The following is a 17,926-nucleotide window of genomic DNA, read 5'->3' on the forward strand; positions in this document are numbered from 1 at the left end:
CAAACGTAGGTTTGAGTTCTTACTTTATAAAAATATAAGATAACTTGTAGCTGTAGATACAAATGACCAGTTCATTTCATCTAATAACCAGCTCATTCATTTCGTAGCCATTATTTATATTTGTTTTACATTCACATTGTGGATTGAAAAACAGTAAAACACCCAAATTCTTCTCATGTAAAAATATAAATATAGGCTTGAGAGACGTCATTAAACTACAGGACTTTTGACTATATAAACTTAAGATAGTGATTTCTCTTAAACTTCCATCAATGCTCTTTTTATCGAAAAACAAGTTTAAGGTTGGTTTGTTTTATCATAAAATACCAATATATTTTGACATTTAAGCTTATATAAATTTTTTTAAAGTATAATTGTATTTTTAGTTTTTTACATGTCATATTTATTAATAAAATAAGTTCATCCAAACATGTTATTGTCTTATGTGACAAGAAATTTTAAATGAATTATAGATCTCCATCACAAAGTACACGTTAATTTACAATAGCTTATCAAAACTTTAGATTTGATTAATCAGATTAGTTGTAATGTTTCCCCATAGTTAAAATTTCTTTTAGTTCCTTCATATATAAGTATATAACCTTAATTAATTTCACATGTTTGTCATGTGCTTATTTGAAAAAATAGAAAGAAAGAAAGAAAGAAAAATACAAGATCATTTAGTAATGTAACATGAATGCAAGTTTTAGTATTAGACACAATGGAAATTGGAGAAGCTTTTATAATAGGAGAAACATTGCAACCAACCCCTTAGTTGTGTTCTGTAGTTATATATATATATATAACTAACCCCATAGTTTAAGAGGTTAATTAATTAATTAATATTTTGGAGAACATTACAACTGATTCCATAATTCGAAGTAAAAAATTTATAATTTATAATTTATCACTAATATTACCATCAATCAATAAAACCTACATTTCTCTCACACACACATATATAAATAATTTTATGCCACCACAACTCTCACAACACCATCACAATTCACACCCCACCCAATAACCTAATCACGCATAGACTTACACATGGTCATAGACTCATAGTAATTGACAAATACCAAATGGTAAGCAACGCGCATACACAAAATTGGTAATCCTGTTTTTGTCTTGCCTCCTATTTGCTTAAGTAATACAAGTAAACTTTATTTGACTCTTGAGTCTTGCCATTGTCTATTAGACTAGGATATTTCTTTCTTCTTAAAAACAAAAAGCAAAAACTAGGATATGTCTCATGGCAACATCATAAAACCCCAAAAGTCAAATTTATTTTTATTGTTTTTTTGTGGGTCCTAAATAATTTAGCTGTTAAGTTTTGTTTGTTGTCAAATAAATTATCTAAATTTTCATGATTTTTGTAACTCATTAACATATTATGCTCTCCGTTATTAAGAGAATTAGAGTTCGAATCTCATTTCCCTATTATTATATATAGAACTAAATTAAATAAAAGATTTAAGTTTGAAATTGATGTACACAAAAAAGTAATTAGTGTCTTAACTTGATAATAAAAAAAATTTATCATAAATTATACCCTATAAGTTAAAATCAAATTGTATGTATCGGAAAAAAAAAGTTAACTTATAAAATTTTGGATTCAAATTCCTCTAACATAAAAAAAAAATCAATATATCTTGTTATGATACTAAAATCTTTTTGTTACAAACTTACGATGCTAAAAAATAATTACGACAGAGTGGACGCTATAAATATAAATTATATATAAATATCATTTTGTGAATAACAAAATAACAACTCACCCAAACGGTATAATTCAAATTTTGGGAGAAAAGAAAAAAAAAAAAAAAAAAAAATTCTGGTGGGTAAAAGATTCAATGGAGAGTGAAATTGGTTGAGTATTTATACAGCAAAGCAAAGGATCCATAGGACTCCTCATTTAGTAGGGCTTTTGTCTCCCCAGTTCTCTATTCACTCCCACTATCCCAAGAAGGGGCAGAAAGAACCAAGACTTTAATCTCTCTGCCCCTCTCTCACCCACCTCTCTCTTCCTCTCCATCTATCTCTGCTTCACCATCTAGTTAAGCCCTTTCTCATTTTTCATGTTTTTCTTATGTGTTTGATTAACTGTATTGGTTGTGTGTATGATGTATCTATTTTGTTTGTGTTGTGTGTTTTCCTTGCTGGGTTTTGTGCATCTTGAACTGGGTTTTTGTTTTTATGTTGGTTTATTGGGAACTTTTTTTGATTTTCCTTACTGGGTTTTGTGTATATATTGGTTTTCTGTTTTCTCTACCTTTCATTGGGTTCTTTTTTGTGTGTATGTAATTGGGTTTTTGCTTGTATGTTGGTTTATTGGGTGTTTTTTTTTTGTTACTGGGTTTTGTTGTATATATTGGGTTTCTTCCTTTGAGTGATTCTGGGATTTTGTTTGTGTAATTTGTGGTATTGGGTGTTTGACTAACTGGGTTTTGTTGATTGATAATTTGATATTGACTTATGCAGTATAGTCTTTCTGTGATGGGAGAGAGAATCCCACCTGGGAGTTACTTCCAGTACCCTCCTCCTGGAGTACCTGCTTCTCCTATTAGGTCTGCTTCTATCCCTACAGATCGAGAAAGGTTGGTTCAAGTGCTCAACACTACAGAAATTTATGCCTTTTCTATTATTCATCTTGATTTTGTTATTTTTGTTGTCTATTTTTGATGGGCTTTCATTGAAACATGTAAAAATTAGTGCTTTCAAAGAAGTAGTTTTAAGTTTTCTAATTCCATAATTTTGTCGATTTTTATTTATGTAATTTTCCCCCAATGAGGTAGTAGACATGTTTGGAAGCTTGTCTGTAAATATAATTTTCAATCTTCTCTTTGAAATTGTCCCTCTATGCTCAATTTATTGTTTTTGGTTTATGAATTAGCTCAATTGTATTTCTGTATTTTAGTGTTCATTTAACGAACTTTTAGTTGAGAATAAAATAAATTTTGAATCTTTTCTTTATGACCGATTTTATACTGATATGTGGTGCCAATTTCCAATGATTCATTTATTCATAAACGATAAACTAACTGTTGAAGATACACGTTCCAAAGAAAAATGGCGCATAACTTTGGTGGAAAAGCCTTGTTGCTTGGCACTGGAGGGCTGGATGTCAAACATGTTTCTCACGCTGACCCGTTGAACATCTAATCGGTAACCTAGCCAGAAAAGGAGGAAAACAGAAAGAAAAGGATTATGCATTTAGCAGATTTTAAAATTTTAGAGTGAAACTGCTTCCTGTTATTTCATGACCATAGTTGGTGACTTGCTCTCTATACTGCTGCTTTCCTGGTTCTGTTTTCCCCCTTTTCATTTAGTGCCTGTTTGCTTCCCGAGAAATTGAGCAACTGAAAATTAAAACTTTTGGGGCCATGTTCTCTATTCTAAAGTTTTAACAAAAAGGAAACTCTTTTTTTTTTTTGGGTGTGTGTGTGTGGGGCTAAAGATCTAATAACTCTCTTTAGAAGATTGCTATCTACTGTTGGATCAATAGTTAGGCTTTTACTTTATGGGGTATGATAGGATGTAATACATGATTCCACTGCTATGATGATGGCAGATACATGGCTGAATTGCTGGCAGAGAAGCAAAAGTTGGGACCATTTATGCAAGTTCTTCCCATGTGCAGCAGGCTTTTAAATCAAGGTTAGTGAATCCACAACCTACCATTGCTGCAATGTGTGCTGCATTCTTCTGTTGTTTTTTTGCAGACCTGGCTGATACCAAGTTATGATTTCCTGTACCTTCTAAGTTCTAATGCCAAGAAAAATTTATCTTAGCAATGTGCTGAGCGAGATGGTCTTTGAAACAGATTATAAGACAAAGTATGATGCTTAGGCAATGCTGACAATGTACTGCATATCAAATCCTCTTGTACTTAAAACTATGATAGCTATGTTGGTTGGATTGGAAGTTGATTAGCTTTAAAATTATTTTGGCTGTATGTAGACCATAGTTTTGGGTATTTTGCTTTGCTACTTAACTTGATTTGTTCTTTCATCCAACTGCAGAAATAAGACGGGTTTCAGGCTTCAATCAAAGTTTTGTGGATCATGAAAGACTTGAGCATGAGAGCCCACTTAGGTCATTCGGTCAACCCCCTAACGGTAGAGCAATGGATTTGGAGGGATGGCCTGCGATGCAAATGGAGGTAAATCTAGTTTAAACCTTTGATGGATGTTCATCTTCGTTGGAAAATTTTATGTTTAGTTGATGTGCCATTCATGGTTTAAGCATCACCTGAGCATTTAGGGCCGCCTATCAATATCATACAATAATAACACAAGCATTAATAATTTGAGATCAAATCCCTGTATGTCAGAGGCTTAAAGCTCCTTCTCAACTTAATTTTAGTTAGTGAAGCCTTAGCATTAAGTACTTGAGTTCACTAACAAATTAGTTTTTGTCCTTAAGCCTTAGGTCCATGTTTTCTAGGCATAGCCCATTATCTTTGAATGCTTACAACTTATAACTATGTTGTAATTCATTTATTTAGTTTTCATTTGTTAGTGGATCAAATTTAGGGGCTTCATAGGGCTGCAATACAAATGTGGTGGGTTAGGTTCATTGTCATCTGTCTTGAAAATAATAATTTAACAATGATTTTTGTAGGCATAGAAGCATGCTGTTAAAACTTAACAAAACCTTGTCCTGAGCACCTGAGTTTTGCCAAACAATTGGCCACCTAACTCTACTTCATGTTTTCTTGTCAATCATAGTCCATTTTGTTTGTACAGTTGCATTTTATATTCTTTCAAGACTCTCTGCTTTGCACAACAATGACTAATCTTTACAAGATGTTAAAATAAACCTGCTCAATTTGTGGTTGGATGTTAGGCACTCCACTTTAGCTATTGTTTGTTCTATGTTTTTGTCACATTCCATGCACTCTAGTGAAAATGCAGGAAGCTAAATGTGGTGTGGAGTGCCAAGGTACCCTTCTGTGGTGGTAGTGGTATAATTTACATATGGTGGGTGCCTTCTTATGGCATCTGTGTTTTACTCTGGTCACCTCATACTTCTTTTGGGGTCCTTCTCACCTTCTCTTATCCTCTTCTTTATAATTTTTTAATTTATAGTGTCTATTGCAACATTTTCAAAGTCTGATGTTATATCATTTTATTTTATACCAATTGCGCTATAGAAAATGGAATACTGCATGTTTGTTTGTGTTAGATAGTAAGGTACATGATTCTACCACCCAGCCTCAGGTGGTCTCCACAACTTTCTAAAGTTCATAATCATGAAGTAAGGATAGGAGAAATCTTATACATATAGCAAGACATTCAGTAAGTTAGCTTCAGCAGATTTTTTGCTACAGTCAAATGATCTGCCCAGAATGTTTTGTTGTCAAAAATGAATGTATTATTATTCTTTTTGTAAAACTTTAGCATTTACATGCCACAATAAAAATGGACTATAATTGACAACCAAATGTTTGGCTGTGGATTGAGAGTATCATTTCCATTATGTAATATATGAAGAGAGAAGAATGGGGGAAAATACTAATTGTTTGAAAATTTTGATCCTCAGATGAACAAGACACTCTTTCTTGTTATTATTATTATTATGGAGATTCAACTGGCTGGGCTCTCTTGAAACATGGTAGAAAGAGAGTTTGGGATATAAGATTGTGATTTGATGTTGAAATTATTTGAACTTTTGTTGATAATTTTGCTCCTGCAGGAAAATGGACATATTCAAAGAATGACTCCATTACAAACTCCTTCGATGGGTTGGCCTGGGGTGCAAGGAATTCCAACTACTCCTATTGTAAAGAGAGTTATTAGACTTGATGTTCCTGTGGACAAATATCCAAGTGTAAGTTAATGTGTCCCTGTGGAGTTAATTTTGACCTTTTCCTTTTCAGTACATAGTAGTTCCTAAAATAAAGCTTGGCAGTATAATTTTGTTGGCCGAATTCTGGGACCACGTGGGAACTCACTGAAAAGGGTTGAAGCCATGACAGAATGTAGGGTGTACATAAGAGGCCGTGGCTCTGTTAAGGATGCTGTAAAGGTATCATGAAATGTTTTCCTTCTTTCCCCTTACATTCATTTTTACCCTCTCACTACATAGTTTGCTTAAGTAGTTTACTCATTTAGTGACAATGAAATTAAGTACAAGTGTTGAATAGTTGACGCAGTAATTTGGAATTTTGTTAGTCTAAACTTCCTCTTTGCATCCTTATAGATTTCACGTAGCTTTATGTTTGAGTGTTGTTCTCTGTTTAAATTGTTGTTAATGGCTTATTGTTGTGATTCATTAACATGTAGATTGTCATTTTAGACCAATTTTCCTCTTTTTCATATCTTCTAAATAAGGACTTGTTAAATTGTAGGTGATGTGTGAATAGCTTGTCTCCACATTTATCTAGTCCTACTCCCTTTGCATATCTATATCAAAGCTTCCAATGTTATCAAATTTCCCCAAATGTGGGAGCTATAATCACTAAATGGGCACCAATCTATGTATTTTGATTTGAGTTTTGCAATATTAGATCTTTTGGGTTCATTCTTTTTGTTCCCTTTTTTTTTTTTTTTTGGTGGGGGGGGGGTTGGATTTTTCAAGTGGTTAAACACCAATGATGCTTGTGGTGTAACTTAATCATTAGTTTAAGCATATAAAACTGAGTGTGCTGAAGCATGAAATGAATTCTAGATGAGTAACCTATATATGATGTCTGGGCTTGAACTTTATTTGACAGGGGCTGTCAATTGAGGTTAATAATAAACTTATGAACATCGATATAGACCAGCACCATCCATCCACCTTCCTTAATGTCTTGTCAGGGTAAGACCAGGATAGCAAGAATCCCACTGACATTGGATATTTTTTTGAGAGGGGGGGTGGGGATGAGGAATGGGGGATGGTTGAAGAGATATTATTACCTGCAGGTGTGAATATTGAATGTTGAATGTACAGTTCTAAGCATCCTTTCTTTTCTAATAATTAAGTGCCAATCTTCAAGTTGAATGATAGGTCATATCTGGCCCACTTTTATGGGGGAAAAAGAACTAGAATGGGGATAGTGGTCTGTAAAAGAGGAATGAACATTCTGTGTCTGTCTGAGTAATACAGAATGGAAAATGTTGCTTTCCATTGGAATGATAATTTAGTCAAATACATCATCACATTTTAAAATACTCTTATGGACATTGTATAGTTATTATTATTAAAGTGCCTTCTCATTTATATGAGTATTTATTTCAATAATTTGTGAATGCCCTGATTTTTTGAGATGCATAATTTATATTGCATCTATATAAGTTATGACATTTTGAGTTGGACTCATATTTAAAAGTATTTTTATTATTGCTTGCCATATCACTTTTGAATGACAATGAAGTTGATTTTCTTAATGAGGAAGTTGATGTGTGTTTGAAAACTTTTGTTAAATGAAATAGGATAAGTTCTGATGGTCAAGGTTTATGGTAATGATTTGCATTTCCTGTGATGCCCACTGGGTTCAAGTCCTATACTTTCTTCTCATTCTCTTGAGGACCTATGTTATTTCTGTAGGAAGAGAAACTGAAAGATAAACCTGGATATGAGCACCTTAATGAGCCGCTGCATGTGTTGGTGGAGGCTGAATTTCCAGAGGATATTATAAATGCACGCTTGGATTATGCAATGACAATATTAGAAAACCTTTTGAAGCCTGTGGTATGAACTGGAACAAATGTATTGTTTTCACCCTTGCCCATTTTTCATGGCACGTGTTATAACCTATCTCTCTGTGTAGGATGAATCGTTGGATCATTATAAGAAGCAACAACTAAGGGAACTGGCTATGCTGAATGGTACCCTAAGGGAAGAAAGCCCAAGCATGAGCCCTAGTATGAGCCCAAGCATGTCGCCCTTCAACAGTACAGGGATGAAAAGAGCAAAGACTGGAAGATAACCTCTAAAATGTTGACAATGTGGCATTGCTTAATCTGCTGAATTGCTAGCAAGCAATTGTTGATGACCTGATGGCATGTTTACAAGAACCTTGGGATGCTGTGTTTACAACCGGTTACTTCTACACCTGAGGTAATTTTGGGCTCGGATTGTTTTGGCATCACCGATGGATTAACCGCTTCATTCATTTTTGAGATATGCGCTCACATCTATTGTGACTTACTATTCTTTCATGTATTATTAATTTTGAACATTGAAGACTTTATTTCATTAGTTTAATACCTTAATAACCACCCCCCATTCAATTTATCTGTATTCTGCCAGCTGCTGGGTCATAAAACTCAAATGTACTTTGACATTATTAAAACATCTATTATATAACATGCCTATGCTGATATATGCATGCTTTTCTTGAATTTGTAAAGTGTTCCACTATTGTATTGTGAAATCAATTTTTAGTGTCTTACGTGTATGGCCTCTTTGCAAGATTATGATAGATTGCCTCTACCAAGGAGGAGGTGAATTTATGATCTGTTGGGGTTGGTTGTTGAAGAAATTGAATACATGTACATTTTTCTCTCGTTAATCACTTATTTAATCCCCATCTCTATTATAAATTAGCAGTGACTAATATATACATTGATCTTTTGGGATCAATTTACTCGAAACATCATGATGCCAATAGGATCGGCTGTGGCTCTGACGCAGGACATGGCTGTTAGTATTTGCAATCTTGTTGTCAACAATTGACAAAAGACGTCAGTGGCCATCTTGATGCTGTGATGAAAAACTTTATGCTTACTTGAATTATGGGCCAATAGAGTAATTGAGGGTGGGATTGGATTGGAAATTCCGAAATATCAGTACCATTTTAACTTAATCAATCAATCATGCTGCTTTATGTTTTCTAGGCCCTGTTAGAAAACATCCATATTCCACTAACTTCATGTGCAACCTAAAATATGTTGAAAACCAACGGCTGTACCACAATAATTGTATGGTTGAACAATTATTGGTTGTAAGTTGTAAAATATCACAGTACCGAATATTATAGGTTGAAAGGGAGAGCAGGCTGTGAATTCACAAATAATACACCTACCTGTATTCTTTCAACTGTTTTTGAAGTACAGGCAAGACTTACTGGTGTGCATCCAACCTATTGGTTGAGGGGACAAGAGATATTAACATAGTACTTGAATAGTTTTAGAACCAATCCTCTTGCTTTGACATGTCTGGCTCATATCATGGTTTGCACACAACATTTATTTTCCTGAATAAAAAAGAATTAGAGTAAATAGATATTTTCCTGAATAAAAAAGAATTAGAGTAACTAGCTCTTGAAGATCTTGACCATAGCAGAGTAGAAGAAAGTGGTCTGATGTCGTAGATGTATTTTAGCTACGCACAATCAGTATGACCTTAAGCATTAGTATTGGTGGTGTTAAAAAACTGAGTTGCTATTTTTAGCACCACAAACACCAAAAAACATGCAACATCAGTGGTGTTATAGTTAAAATTTTTAGCAACATAGCTACAGTAAACTAGTAGCACTACCAGTTTACTGTAGCTACAAGCTAAAATTAAGAACCATTATTTTATTCTCTCTAGCTCTTTCATTCTCACTTCTCCACTTCTCTCTCTCATCTTCTCCTTCACTCTCAATTGGCCTCCACTGATAGTGCCTCCATGGTACTCATGCACCCACCACACGGTTCCTTCCTTAGAATCAAGTCCGATCTTTGCTGGGTATTTTGGTGGTGATGTGGTGGTGTGGGTCGTTTTGTTGCTATTGGTGGTGGTGGGTCGTTGGGGTTTTCGATTTTGGGTTTGGGTTGAGATCAAATCGTGGGTTTGGGTTGAGATCGGGTTGTGTTTGTGTTTGTGGTCGGGATTGGCGACTACGTTTGTGTTTGTGGTTAGGATCGGCGACGATGTTTGTGTTTGTGGTAGGGATCGAGTTGTGTTTGTGTTAGAGGTTGGGATCAGGCTGTCATTGGCGGTGGGTTTGTGGGTTTGTGTTTGTGGTTTGTATATATGGTTGAGATCTGTTGTGGGTTTGGGTTGAAGCTCTAACCACTATTGTGGGTTTGGGTCATTTGTTGTGATTTTCGATCTGGTGGTAGTGATGGTGGTGCCGTGAGTGGCTATGGGTTGAAGGGAGGGAGAAGATAGAGAGATAGAGATGAAGAGAGAGAAAAAATAATAAATAAATGAATAGTGTTTAACTTTGATGTGAAAATAAAAGCATTAATGTGGAGTGAGTTGTGAAATGGTAAAATTAAAATAGATAAAGTGACTTTTTGTAGTGTCAAATTGCTAAATTTTTGGCACCACCAATATTGATGCAAAGCATTTATTATAGCTATTCATTATTACATATTTGTTAAGTTATATTTGCTCTACATTTAGATCTTAATACAAATATATATATATATATATATATTTTATTATATATATATATATATACATATATATAGAAAAATATAAAAATGGTGCATTTGGCTTGGTTGTAACCAGATAGCCTTACAAGAAAAATTCCTTTTGACATCTGTACAATCTGTAGCCAGATATAACAAGGAAGAGTGTTCAGATTTTTTGGCCACTTTGGTCTATTCGGTCCAATTGGTTTATTTTGGTCCATTTCGGTCTACATCAGTCTACTCGGTCCATTTCGGTCTATTTGTTTCATATTGATCTATTTGGTCCAGTTCGGTCTAGTTGGTGCATTTTGGTCCATTTCAGTAATGCTTTGTGAAGAGAGGTTTGCATGAAAAGAGGAGATACTTCACTAACACTTATATCACATTTTCAGCTTAATGTTGGTAGGTTCTCGATTCCATTCATTCAATCTATTTTGATCTACATCAGTCCATTTTAATATACTTCTGGTCATTTTAGTTGCTTCAATCCAACTTTGATGATGTATTGTGACTTGTGAGGATAGGTTTGTGTAAAAAGAGGAACTACTTCTTTGACAATATTGTCATACTCTTAGCATAATGTTGGTAAGTTTTTGATAAAATTACATTTTTCTTATGTTATTATAGTTTAGTATTTTTTTTTCTTCTAATATAAATGATGAATTTACTTATATCTATTTCCTCTTTAGGCTATTCAAGACATATAGAAGATAAACTGTTTGTAAGGAGTATTAAAAACAAATTCCAACCACACATTACATTATTTATAAAATATATCGCCTTATATAATAATTGAATGTAACCTATGTTATGTTTCCATGAATAAGAAAAGAAAAATTACAAAATTTAAAGGCAAAAATGTAAGTTGCAACCTCTAAGTTTGGCCAAAATTCATTCATATCATTAACTTTACTATTATTCAATTGAGTTATCTAAGTTTCAAGTTCATTAAATTAAGGTATTTCCTTCAAATTTCATTAAATGTTGTAGTGAAGTCTCCAAATTTTTGTTTCTCTCTTCAAAATTTTTTAATAAAAAAATCCAATTAATTATTGAAAAATATTTTTTAGATTTTTTTAATAAAAAAATTTAACGGAAATTGATAGAGAGACCTTAATTAAATAAATGTAAAATTTAGAGGACTTAATTGGACGAAAGTAAAATTAGAGGACTGAAATGAATTTTTGTCAAAACATACAGAGTGCATTTTGTATTTTTGCCAAATTTAAAACACTTTCAAATGACAAATATGAAAAACATAGTTTACAAAATTTAATATATTGTATCAACTATACTTTGTTAGAATATAATCACATCATTAAAAAGGGTTTAGGACTAACATTTATAAGTCTCATATACTATTTTCATTTTTCACTTAAAAAAAAAAAAATCACGCATTGTGTAGATTTGCGATTAATTTAATAAAAATTGATGCCAATAATTTGTTTTAGTTGAAATAACAACCTTTTTTCTTTTTGATCATTTAAGGCCAAGTAACAATCTTGTATTATTAACGATAATTATTTCATGCATCAGATATAAAGTATCTCTTAAAGTATGTAGATTCCACCGTGTGAGACCCACATGTTGTGAGAAGAAATGAGATCCACACATTCTGAGAAAGCGTATGACCATTCAAAATCTTGTATTATTAATTATAATTATCTTATGTATCAGATATATGTATCCCTCCTATTATAGTTTGTAGATCCCACAATGTGTGAGACTCACGTTGTGAGAGGATAAGGGATCCACACATTGTGAGAATGCTTATATCCGCTCAAGGCCTTGTGTTATTAACGATAATTATCTCATGTCTCGGATATGTATCATCCCTCTTACAGTATGTACATCCTACTAAGTGTGAGGCTCACATGTTATGTGATGATTGGGATCCATATATTGGGAGAAGGCTCATACATATCCAATGCATTAGATACCTTCTAGTATGTACCAACTAAAGTTGGAACCTGCGAAGTAACATCATTTTATTTAGGTTTGATTTAAGCTCACCTAGGATCCTTCCCTCAACATTACTTTACAGGCACTACCCTCGCTCTAAAGACAATTAATGAATTCATGAGTGCAACAAAAGAGTCCTGAAGGGTGGGCTTAGAGACAATCAACATACATAATGTGGTGAAGACCTCCGAGGCTTCCTAAACAATTAGGAAGAGTTCTAGGGTCTACAAAGAAACTATCTAGAGCTTTTATGTTAGACCTTGGAAGCTAAGCCAGCCCCAAATATTTGGTAAGAAATGCAGCTAACATACAAGGCCTTCATTACAATGCAACACACCAACTAGCACTCAAAACATAATGTAGGAAGTACCCAGGTCATTATCCAAGATACCTGGATTTGGTTTCAACTCAGACTACAATTGCATGCTTTAATGGTGGGAGAAATACTCAATTTCCATATGCATACAAAATGCACGTTCCATGACTGTGCATCCAAAATGCACAGTCAACCTTTCAACATCATGAGACAAAACAATAATCTCATGGTGCTAAACACTACCCTCAAATATAATTTCTTTTCCCAGGGAAAAACAAGGCACAATACTGATGATAGTAAAATATTAAGAGGAAGAACTAAAAAAGTTTATAGAAGAAACCGGTGGTTTTATCCTCCTTTTCTTATTTCTGGGCAAACAACAAACAAAGCACAATACTGATGATAGTAAAACATTAAGAGGAAGAACTAAAAAAGTTTATAGAAGAAACCAGTGGTTTAACCCTCCTTTTCTTTTTTCTGGGCAAACAACACTATAATCGAAGTTCGAATGGCCAATCCACAAGATAAAAAAATCATTGTTGCAACCATTGTATTATTTGATGATTGTGTCAGGAAATACTCACTCTTGTTCTGTTTTAGAATTCATGGATAATCTATACTTCAAATTGTAGATCTTCGAATGCTTTTGAGCAATGCCTATTTGTGAAAAAGAAGATACAGTTTGAAAAGCCAATGAAAACTTCCAACTTACCAATCCACTAATACCATATATGGCCCTATTGAAATTATTCAACTCACCCAGTTTACCATTCTCTCCTCTCACACAATGGTGGGCTACATATGTGGTCCGGTAGAGTCCATCCTTATGCGAGAGAGAGGGGTACTATACTGAGTGTACGGGATAATTTCTCTATGACCTTGAAAGCTTTTTTTTTTGGCACCCGGGGGGGGTGGGGGGGTGAATAAAAGTAAATAATCCCACACATGCAGCCATTGATCATTAATCAAATAAGACCAAACTATATTGCTTTGAATATAGATTAGGTTTTCTCTTTATTTTCAGCTGGAGGCATGGACACAGAGACACTCACCATGATATATCATGGAAAGTAGGAACTATAGAGCGCAGAATGATGGAACAAGATTTGTCCCAAGTTTCATATCATCACTAATCAAATAAGACCAAACTATATTGCTCTAAATATATATATATTAGGTTTTCTCTTTATTTTCAGCTTGAGGCATAGACACACAGACACTCACCATCTATCATGGAAAGTGGAAAGTAGGAAATATATTGTGCAGAATGATGGAACAAGATTGTGTCCCAAGTTTCATATCATCTTACTCACATCAGCCACCAGAAAGCATAAAACTACTTTAAAGCATATAAAAATGGCTCTTTTCCATACAAGCATTAGACCATGTTGATGATGCATAAAAAAATAAAGTCAATCAAATATGTAAATTGGAATTTGAGGTCATTTTCAGAACCTTTTGATTAAGACCTCAAAGAATTTCGTACAAAAAGTGTACCACCCCCTCTTATCTAACACAAAGACAGAAGCCTTGTCCAAGTAAAAATTTTCACTTTGAATATCATTACAAATATTACAATTACGACATAAGATTCTCTCACCTTATATGAGGACATCACATCCCAAACCTGGCTATTAAAGGAAACTTTTCCAGATGATAAAAGCCACAAAGCCTGCCAAAAAAAAAAAACCAAATGATTACTTCAAAAATTATTAAGATGATCAATGGAAGACCAGAGACTATAAAAAGCAATTACATATATTTGAAAATCAGAAATTATAGGACAAAGATCGTAAAGAACATATATAGCAAGTAAGCAACTTATAGTATAGCTGAAAATAAGGGCAGCACAAGCTTATGAAAGAAACAACCAACCCCAACAGAGGCCCACAGCAACGATGATAATTTTAACTCAATTACATCTTTCTCTGACTTAATATTTGATTCCACTATGTTGGAACATGGGAAGAACAAATAAATATATAAGCATATACCTAATATAATATATAAGATATAATATAATTTTATATCTAAACAAGTAGAAAAAATAGGAATTTTAATCAATTGTTCAGCTCATAATGCAAAAGATTCGTCAGAATTGAAGATCAAAGAGTAATAAAGTACATATATAATACAGAGAGAGGATGAGTCTCATTAATCATGAAGCTTCAACATGTACAGTGGGGAGAGGAGGAAAATTTCACTACTGATAAATTAACATGAAAAATGTATAAGAAGTGTGCCACTCCAGTGGCCTCTAATTACAATATATGTATATATTAAGCATTTTTCTTGAATGAATAAGAAAATGGACCAGGAAAGTCTTGCCCATACAGAAACAGAACAAAAATATATACATGGAAGATGTACCTCAAGGTATAAGGGTCAATCCCGAAGACCAAGTTCAACTTCAAGCTCATCATCCTCTTCAAACAACTTCAAAAGACGAGCATACTGCTCTTCTCTCTTCTTCCTTTGCCACACCTTGAAAAGGAAGAAAGAGATTACCACAAGGACCAAGAGTACAAGGAATACGATGAGGACTGTAGATCCAGTGCTACTACTGGAGGTAGCATGAGCCTCAGCCTTTGTGCCATTTTTGGTATTCGACGAGTCATCAGAAAAGCCTGAAAAAATCCAATTAAAAAAAATCTAAGCAATTGCAAAAGATATAGATTTTCAGCTTTGTTAGCTCAGCACTTATTATAAACCTAGCAAAAACCATATAAATCCAATATTATATTTATTATTGTTATTATCTTTATCTTTTTCCTAGATGTAAATAAGGGGATGCATTCACTGATTTTGCTCGGGGTACATAATTTAGGAGGCAAAGATAATGCTTGAAATAGATCCAATAAGCACTAGCTCAAATGGCACATCTTCCCCCCTAAAAGAGCAAGGGAGAGAGTGATGGTGTGTGTATGTAATTACTAATAAAAAAATAAAGCTAATTCTTAAAATAGAGTTGGTAAATATAGCCATAGGTCACCAATTAGCTCATATTCCTAAACAAGCAAATGTTGTTCTAAGACCATAGTTCTTTCCAACCTTTAAAACATTAACTGAAAACACAGTGCCATGTCTTGCTTCTACGACCACCAATAAGTGCATTGAGCTTTAACTCTCATGAAGAATTTAAACAAAAAGAAGCCTTTATACCTCTATCAATGGTAAAAGTTCCAAATTCGGCTATTTTGGATGACACAAAGGCAGTATAAACCCACATGGGCCATCCCATCCTTGTTTCTGCTTTAAAAACCTTTTTATTTAAAATGCATTTGAAATCAGTGAAAATTAATAAAATTTAAAAAGTACTCAAACTTTACTATGAATAATTCATAATAAAGTGACTAAATTTTTATACTGGCCCTCAACGTATTGCAACCCTCCTCCTTTCTTTGGGCTTGGACAAACTATGAACAAGATATATAACACCAACAACAGACACAGGCAGAGGGTTTCCATTATTTGATAAAAGCAACATAAAAGAAAAGAAGAAAAGACTTGCTACAATTTTCCACCCTAAAATGAAAAGGTTCGAGTACCTTTTTCGTCTCTCAAACTCAAAAAGTTACAATTTTGTCTTTAAAAAACTTATTAGGTATCAATTTCATCCCATCAAAAAAGCAGAGTGCTGACATGACACACTAAAAGGCTTACGCAGCCTAGAAATAACTTAATGGAAAACAATGGAGTCTAGATACACAACAAATTTCACAACTATTCAGGTAGCATGTTGTGACTAGTTTTCAATAAAAGTGATGTCAGTGGCAGTTCCAGTGAAAGTAATGTTGTACTAATCACAATCTAACGCGACAACAAGTGGAAAAATTTATTGTGTTTGTAGCATTAATTGTTAGAATGAAAAATAGACGGAACTACAAGATTGAATTCTTTTAAATATTTCTAGGCCAAAAATTGAATCTTTTTTAAATTCAAGCCACAAAAATCGAACTAACACCAAATTTCAGCCAAGAAAAAAAAAAGTTACATACAAATCTACTTTCTTTGTCCAAGACCCAGTTCTCTAACCAGCCAAACAGAAATCTTTTTAACACCCAATTTTACTTTTAACGCATACAATAGTTTTCTCGGTAACCAAACGTAAATTAGCTAAGCAAAGATGAAATTCAAAACAGCATTCATCTACAAACCTAGCATAAATTATTGTAAAATTTCAAACTCAAATTATACAACGAATGAAAAAGTAGAGATCTGAGAGACGAACCTGAAAGGATTTGTAGAGAAAACGAAGCCAAGAATAGAAAGAAACGCAGGGATCTGCTGCGTTTCGAAACTTTATTCATCTCTGTGTGTGTGTGTGGAGAGATCGCTGTTATTTTCCCAGCAACTCTACGCTACCGTTTGTTGTTGTTTGTTGGTTTTAAATGAAATAATTGGAATTTGGACCCATGTTTTCAAAAGCATGTCTGTTTTCGCCCCCACTTGGCACTAGTCTTCTTAAAACTCACGTTTCATTCCGCTTAGAACCGTCCACTTATAATATGGTATTTATTTTCTAAGAGAATTGGACGGATTCAATTATTAAAGTATTTTCACTTCACAAATTTTTAAAAACTTTCCCAAATTTTTTTTTTTTTATAAAATTTTTAAAGTATCGGATGAGGTTTGATAACGGACTAAGTTTTTTTAAAAGGTCAAGACTTGACCCAACTCTTTTGTATATATATAGATTAACAATTTGATACTTTTCCAATATATTTGTATTGTAAGCATGTATAGTGACGCGAGTATGCTTAAGTTTTTTTTTGTAAGAAAAAGTTAGAAACTACTCATATCATAAAATGTGTGTACTTTAATTTATTAGAAAGTGGACACTTCCTATGATTTTTTTTAGTAGTTTATATTTTTGTTGTAAATTCTTCAATAATTTATAGGATTTAGAGGAAGTATTTTTTTTTTTAAATTTATTTGTAAATGATAAAATAAAATTTGAAGTTTAGTATACAATACATTACTAAAGCTAACTTGACTTAACTTGCTCAACCACCGAGTTGAAACCACCCAAATTTTCTACCGATTTGCCATTTTGTAATTTGGTGAGTTGGCAGTGGTTTGGACTTTTTCTACCTTGCCAGTGGTAGATTTGTTAATTTTTTTCCTTCAACCCGCCTAAATCTGAACCAAGTATACCCCTATATTATTATTATTATTATTATTTTTGATATAACCTATATATATATATTTATATATATATATTTGATTGATAGAACCTATATTATTGATATACAATAAACGACAAAGTTTGGTTAAAGATGCCTAATGTTAATAATTTATGCTACCAGGACAA

The 17,926-nt window shown here is 33.4% G+C and overlaps 2 protein-coding genes across 3 annotated transcripts; one reads left to right on the top strand and one right to left on the bottom strand.

Annotated features, from left to right (window-relative positions):
• Positions 1-1,901: 1,901 nt before the first annotated feature.
• Positions 1,902-8,330, top strand: LOC115977575 (KH domain-containing protein At1g09660/At1g09670-like). 2 transcript variants are annotated; one of them, XM_031099508.1, is made up of 8 exons: positions 1,902-2,056; positions 2,487-2,597; positions 3,572-3,657; positions 4,023-4,162; positions 5,698-5,832; positions 5,914-6,030; positions 7,534-7,677; positions 7,757-8,330. In XM_031099508.1, the coding sequence occupies exons 2-8, from the start codon at positions 2,497-2,499 to the stop codon at positions 7,913-7,915; spliced, it is 882 nt and encodes a 293-aa protein (XP_030955368.1). In that variant the 5' UTR covers positions 1,902-2,056; positions 2,487-2,496; the 3' UTR covers positions 7,916-8,330. The 2 variants fall into 2 exon arrangements, with proteins under 2 accessions (XP_030955368.1, XP_030955367.1); XM_031099507.1 differs by having other exon boundaries at positions 1,903-2,056; positions 2,482-2,597.
• Positions 8,331-14,004: 5,674 nt separating this feature from the next.
• Positions 14,005-17,074, bottom strand: LOC115977576. Its single transcript, XM_031099509.1, has 3 exons — positions 16,844-17,074; positions 14,983-15,239; positions 14,005-14,284 (listed from the first exon to the last, which is right to left on the bottom strand). Exons 1-2 carry the CDS (start codon positions 16,920-16,922, stop codon positions 14,998-15,000), a joined length of 321 nt encoding a protein of 106 aa, XP_030955369.1. The 5' UTR covers positions 16,923-17,074; the 3' UTR covers positions 14,005-14,284; positions 14,983-14,997.
• Between the last annotated feature and the right edge of the window lie 852 nt (positions 17,075-17,926).

This window comes from Quercus lobata, chromosome 2 (assembly GCF_001633185.2).
Source record: "Quercus lobata isolate SW786 chromosome 2, ValleyOak3.0 Primary Assembly, whole genome shotgun sequence".
Lineage (NCBI taxonomy): Eukaryota > Viridiplantae > Streptophyta > Magnoliopsida > Fagales > Fagaceae > Quercus > Quercus lobata.

Coding starts and splice junctions, on each gene's coding strand:
- LOC115977575 (XM_031099508.1), top strand. CDS start 2,497: ATGGGAGAGAGAATCCCACCTGGGAGTTACTTCCAGTACCCTCCTCCT. Junction 2,598..3,571: donor ATCCCTACAGATCGAGAAAG/GTTGGTTCAAGT, acceptor TGATGATGGCAG/ATACATGGCTGAATTGCTGG. Junction 5,833..5,913: donor CTGTGGACAAATATCCAAGT/GTAAGTTAATGT, acceptor AAAGCTTGGCAG/TATAATTTTGTTGGCCGAAT.
- LOC115977576 (XM_031099509.1), bottom strand. CDS start 16,922: ATGAATAAAGTTTCGAAACGCAGCAGATCCCTGCGTTTCTTTCTATTC. Junction 15,240..16,843: donor TTCTCTACAAATCCTTTCAG/GTTCGTCTCTCA, acceptor GGATTTTTTCAG/GCTTTTCTGATGACTCGTCG.